Source organism: Capra hircus, unplaced genomic scaffold, assembly GCF_001704415.2.
Source record: "Capra hircus breed San Clemente unplaced genomic scaffold, ASM170441v1, whole genome shotgun sequence".
Taxonomy (NCBI): Eukaryota; Metazoa; Chordata; class Mammalia; order Artiodactyla; family Bovidae; genus Capra; species Capra hircus.
Window position 1 is genome coordinate 1 of NW_017197600.1, and position 6,095 is coordinate 6,095.

The 6,095-nt window shown below is 63.7% G+C and overlaps 1 protein-coding gene across 1 annotated transcript; it reads left to right on the forward strand.

Moving 5' to 3' along the window:
• Positions 1-3,101: 3,101 nt before the first annotated feature.
• Positions 3,102-5,828, forward strand: SHISA4 (shisa family member 4). The gene is given in 6 exon segments (XM_018045316.1): positions 3,102-3,217; positions 3,480-3,619; positions 3,621-3,652; positions 4,326-4,459; positions 5,054-5,221; positions 5,337-5,828. Coding segments are annotated over 6 exon segments (594 nt in total). The 5' UTR covers positions 3,102-3,144; the 3' UTR covers positions 5,384-5,828.
• Positions 5,829-6,095: the final 267 nt, after the last annotated feature.

Below are 6,095 nucleotides of genomic sequence, written 5' to 3' on the forward strand. Positions count from 1 at the left end.
CCGTGCCACTCTGGCGGCATTGTACAGCTTCGTCCTTGTGAATCAGGACTACAGTACGTCTGCTCCTTTTGTTCTTTCTCCAGGCCTGCCCCTAAATAGTTTTCGAGACAAGCAGTTCCGGCGTCCTGTTGTCAGGAGTTCTAGACGCTCTCCCTTGGCCTCCTGCTGTCTCTTCTTGTGGAGGCCGCCAACTGCCTTGTTTCTTATCTGGCAGGACCAGGCGCGAGCGCTGCGCCCCTCTCTGCCGCCTCCGGTTCCCAGTCCTAGTTCAGAGCTGCTTTCTCGCTGTAAGACCTCACGTTGCGCTCGATGATTGTGAGAACACTCGCCATACTTTGCTAAAGAAGCTGTGGGGGGTGGGAAGCGCCGGGGACGGGGGAATGGACTTCCTGGTGATCGGGCCACTCTACGAGACTTCGCTACTGTCTAATTTTTATTTTTGGTCTGTCGGCTGGGTCCGTTGTATGGGCTTGTCCGAGGTTCATTTCGTGGTTTGGGGAGAAGTGGGGCTCCTTTGCGCTTTAAAGTCTTGCGGTGTCGTAAACGGGCTTCAGCCTCTCACTGAACGCCTTGCTGGATTACCTCTTGTGCGAGAGCGTGGGGCTCCCTGGGGGCTCAGCGGCTTGTGCACGGCCCTGGTTGCTTCTGAACTGCATGTGGGCTCTTCCAGATCGGGAACTGCACCTGTGTCGCCAGCGCTCCGGCTATTTTTTGATGGATTCCTTAACCGGCTAGACACCAGGGAGCCCGTAGAAAGCTGACGCGTGCGCCGACCTTCTCTATTGTGGCCCTGCCGCCACAAGTAGGCGTATCGTTAAATGGGCACTGTCTGAGCGTGCACACCGACATGGTCCTCTTCGCTTAAATGCTGGCTGGTGCGGTATCAAGCCTTGACCGCTTGGCCGCCTCTCTTTTTCAGAAGTCCTCAGCTCACGCCACCTGAACTGGCTTCTCTGTATGCTGCAGCCTATTCCTCTGCCATTTCCTGTTTTGCTAGGTCTATTTGGTGGTTATTGTTTTTGAGTTGTTTTTAGCAACGCACTTGTGATATTCATACTCTACTTGGTTTTTTTTTCCTCGCGACTTGTCTAACCCCGTGGAGTGATAATACCCTGCTACCTTAGCCAGGTTCCAGGCCTGTCCTGTTGGAAATGTGGTCAACTTTCTTTCCTTTTATAAAAAAAATATTATTTTTAGTCAGTTGCCAGCACATGGGCCCTTGTATCTAATGCTGGAGCATTGGATCTACCGTGCCGCCGGGCTCCTAGCGTTTGGGAGGTAACAGCATCCATAACAGCGGTTTCACGCTATGGGCTCTGCTGGACCTAGGACAGGCAGCAATTTATATCGCGGCCTTTGATAGCATGCTCTCTCACTGTTGCACATCCGTCCACTACTTCTTCACCCACATTATTGTTGACAGAAGTCGACTTGCCTTCGCACAACTTGAATGTTGGCGGTGTAATAGCCTGCAGGAGTGGAAGGATCATGATGCTTGTATGATAATGTCTTTCAAAATAAACTGGTCCGTAGTTGTGGCTTTTTACCCGTGGATTCGCCCCGGAATGGGATTTGCCGAGAGTTGGAGCGTGGTTCTGTTCGCTCCCGCTCCGTACTGTCGCCAAGGGCCGCACAACTCGACACCCACTGGCGAGTAAGTTGCCAGGGTCTGCAGACGTTTTTCAGTCTGTCGTCCTCACAATATAACGTCTGCTGGGGCTGTTTGTCTCTTTGATGGACAGGGTCCCGTTCGGAACAGGTGCTGAGTGGTGACCCTCACTGTGGTTCGGAAGCATCTCGCCTGAAATGGCTGGATGCTGAGGCATATTCTCAATTGTGCCTGCCTGGTCCATTCTGTTGTTATCTTCTTTTGGGATAATGTCTAGTCAAGTATCTTTCCTGCTGGGTGTTGTTGGTTTTGGTGTTTATGTTGTAGTTGTCTCGAGTATTCTTTGTATATGTTTGGCACATTACCTTACAGGAATAATAACCATCTGCAGACTACCGTTCACCACACTTATTATCAGGCAGGTGAAGCTTCACTTGATTGCAGAAGTTGTCTCTCCCACTTTTGGGTTTTCTAACATATCCATTAATCTAAATCCTGGAACTGCTCTCCCGAGTCCCCAGCTTATGTCTATAAATTATGTTGAACTGATTAACACCAGGTGAGCTTGATTTAGCTCAATGGGGTTCTGGGGAGCCTCAGCTGAGGGCCTGTCTGACACAGTCGCCTGAGTGGCATGCAACGCTTAGAGGGGCTCAGGGTGGCCTGGAGAATTTCTTCCCTGTCTAGCCCTGGTGCTCACGTTCCTGGTCAGCTCCCCAACGCAGGGGGCACAGCACACCGAAAACTGGCAGAGACTATGACCCTGGAGGGGCTCGCCAATGACGAATCTGTCACCTGCGCTGCAGGACTCGCCAACGTTGGGGCTCGTCCTCATGATGAAGGAAGTGGTTCCACTGTAACCGCTCCAGGTGAGCTACCCCCGCGCCTGCCATCGCGTACTGGGGAGGCCCTAGGCTGGCGCCCTTGATAACTGCTCCAGCGTGACTGAAAACACTCGGAAGTTGGTGTTGAGAAGGAAACACTGTCAGGGAGGTCACGCAGCTGGCAGGGCCCAGGTCTGCGGGCCCCGCGGACAATAGAGTTGCAATTCCTGGGAGCTGCCTCATACAATGGTCCACGGTCCAGGATGGCGGGGATGGCGCGTCCCAGTCCACCGTCACTTACTCTGCTCCCCGCCGCCGCCGCGGAGGACGTCCTGCTGGACGCTGGGCAGAGGAGGTCCTGCGTCAGGGGTGGCCCCTGCGCCTGAGTGCTCGGAACTGGCACCAGGAGCAGGGCTTCTGGGGCGGGGACGCCGACGGGCGAGGCAGCGAGCAGGCCGAGGGCCAGGAGGCCCTCCGCAGCAGCGCCCAGCGGCCCGCCGGCGCGGGGCGGCGGGGGCGGGCGGCTCGGACCCCGGACCCCCGCGAGGGGCGTGGCCGGGGCGGAGCCCCGGCGGGCGGGGCGCGGGAGCAGGGTCGGCGCAGGCCCGCGAGCCCCGCCCCGAGCAGGCGGAGAGGAGCCGGCGGGCGAGCCGGCCGCGGAGCTGGGGCGGCGGCGTCGTCCTGTGCGCCCCGCGCTCGCCGCGCCGCGCCATGCCGCCCGCCGGGCTCCGCGGGGCCGCGCCGCTCGCCGCGGTCGCGCTCCTGGCGCTGGGGGCGCCCCTGGGTGAGGGCCGGGGCGCGGGGCGCGGCGGGAGGCCTCGGCGCGCGGCCCGGGGGCGCCCGGGGGATCCCGGCGGAGCCGCGGCGTTTCAGGGTCCCTGGGAGGGGCGGGGGGAGGGGGGCGGGGGCTGGACGGGGGGGGCGGGGGCCGGACCCTGGGGGTCGAGGCCGAGGCCTCCGGGCGCAGGGACCAGGGTGGAGCTGCGGGCGGGGGCGGCCGGAGACCCGGCCCGGCGGCCACTGGGCACCTCCGCCGCTGCCCGCAGCTCTGGCTGGCGAGGACTGTCTCTGGTACCTGGACCGGAACGGCTCCTGGCATCCGGGTTTCAACTGCGAGTTCTTCGCCTTCTGCTGCGGGACCTGCTACCAGCGGTACTGTTGCCGGGACCTGAGCCTGCTCATCACCGGAGAGGCAGCAGAAGCACTGCCTGGCCTTCAGGTGGGCGCCGGCCCGCCCCCCCCCGCCCCCCCGGCCCTCAGCCGGCACCCTGCCTGGGCCCGGAGCGGGGCTGGAGCTCCAGGGCGCAGGAGCTCCAGGAGCGGCCGGCCGGGGACCGTCCTGTGGTCATCGCGGGCTGGGCCGGGCCCTCCCCCCGCCCGGGCCTGCGCAGGGCGAGGGCAGGGGCGGCCCTGGGCCCAGCGGCGCTCCAGCCTCTGGCCGGACGGGTCCAATCCCCAGTCCGCCGCTCACTAGCTGTGTGATCTTGGGGAGGACAGGTCCCGGATGGGTCACTGTTCCCTCCTCATTAAGGGGGGCGCACAAAGGGGGCTTTCAGATTTGTTTGGGGAGGAGGAGACGCTGACATACAGAACATGTAGGGGAGGCGGTGACCGAGCGCGTTTTGAGAAAGGAGCTCTGCCCGTCAGGCCTCCTGTGTTGGAGTCCAAGCTGTTCAGTCATGGACTCGGGCGCGCGCCGCAGCCCCTGCAGGGAGGCCGCTGCTCAGGAGGCTGCCCGGCCTTCGGGGGAAGCGCAGTGCTGACGCTCTCCCCAGCGGGACGGGCAGAGCCCCGCGTCTCTCTGGCCCGGGGTCCAGGCCAGCATGGCGGTCTGTGTGGCGAGGACTCCCTGCGCGAGGCTGGAAGGTGAGGAGACCTGTTCTCTGCCCAAGTCCCAAGACCATAGCGGGCATCGCCTCGGCCGTGATCCTCTTCGTGGCCGTGGTCGCCACCACCATCTGCTGCTTCCTCTGCTCCTGCTGCTACCTCTACCGCCGGCGCCAGCAGCTGCAGAGCCCGTTCGAAGGTGCGTCCGTCCGTGCGTCCGTCCGTGCGTCCGCGCAGGAAGGGGCGGGGTGCCTTCGGAGGGACCGGAGGTCAGGAGGTGTGGTTGGCAGCAGCAGGCCCCTCTGGACACACACCTGCCCGCCCGTCACCCCAGAAGCCAGAGCGCAGGGACACGTGTGAACCCTGGGTACGCGGATGTACCTGCACCGTGCGCCGTGTGCCGTGCGCGTGCACGTGTCTCAGGAAAGCCGCGGGCCGGGCCTGGCGCGCGAGCGACATGGGGTGTGCTCCGTGTGCAAAATCGTGTGCCTGCCCACAGGCCCAGCCCTGGTGGGTGTGGGAACGGTGACCCCGTGTGGGGGTCAGTGTGAGAGGACCCCTCGGGGGCAGCTCTGCTAGGCCGGGCAGGGCGGGACGCCCCCTAGGCCAGTGCTATCTGGCCCAGGAGGTCTCTGAAACCCTGAGCGGGCACACTGCTGAGCCCAGACCAACCAGCGGGGGTCACCTCCGGGCGCCCTGCTGCACTCGGCCAAGCAGGGTCTGGCGGCACAGGGGCAGGGCCGGCGCCCCATGGAGGCGGTGCCCTGAGTGCTGGTCCTTGTCCCCCAACCAGGCCAGGAGATCCCCATGACAGGCGTCCCTGTGCAGCCACTGTGCCCATACCCCCAGGACCCCAAAGCCGGCCCCGCACCCCCACAGCCTGGCTTCATGTACCCACCCAGCGGTCCTGCACCCCAGTATCCACTCTACCCGGCGGGACCCCCGGTCTACAACCCTGCAGGTGAGTGGGCCCCGCGTCCTGCCTGCTCCTCCCTGGGGATCCTGCAGCCTGGGTCGGGGTTCCTTTGCACCCTCCTGGGCCGCCCCTACCCTCACCTCGTCTCCTTGGCTTACAGCTCCTCCCCCGTACGTGCCACCCCAGCCCTCCTACCCTGGAGCCTGAGGAGCCAGCTGCGTCTCTGCCGTCCCTCAGGAGGCTGAGCCTCCGCCCTGCCCGGGGGTGGGCAGGGGCATTTGCTCGACAGGCCCCAGGCCCAGCTGCACCCTGAGACCTTCTGGGAATGGAGCCCCAGGGAGGAGGAACAGGAGCTGAGCTGGGACTCGGCCGTGACTGAGGGGCGGGTGGGGAGGGCCTGGAACACGCGGACTATTTTTATCAGGAGTGGGGGAAGGGCGGGAAAGCCTGCATGGCCCCTGCTTTCTCCAGCCCTTCTCCTCCCAGGACCCCGGGCCAGGAAGGCTGGGCCCCTCCTGTTCGTCTGCCATGGACGGGGGGGGGGGGGGGGGGTGCCGGCGGCTGGGGAGGCTCCACCAGCCATGGGCAGAAGCCCCCCCACCAGCTGCCCCACGGCCAGCACTCGGGGGGATTAAAGCCGAGGTGACATAACCCCGCTGGGCCGTCCACACCTCCTGACTCCGCCGGGGAGGGCAGGGTCGGTGTCAGAGGGCTGAGGGCTGCCAGGCTGCCAGAGCTGGGGAGGCAGATCTTGCCACCATGCGGGGACGGGTCCTCGTGCTCCCAGATGCCACACACGGGTCTGGCGTGAGAGGCACCTCCCTCCACCCATCTGAGACACCTGGACTCACGCTTGTCCCCCACCGACTGACCTAGGTGTGTTTCCCAAGGTCGCCGGGTCTCCATTTCCTCATCTGTA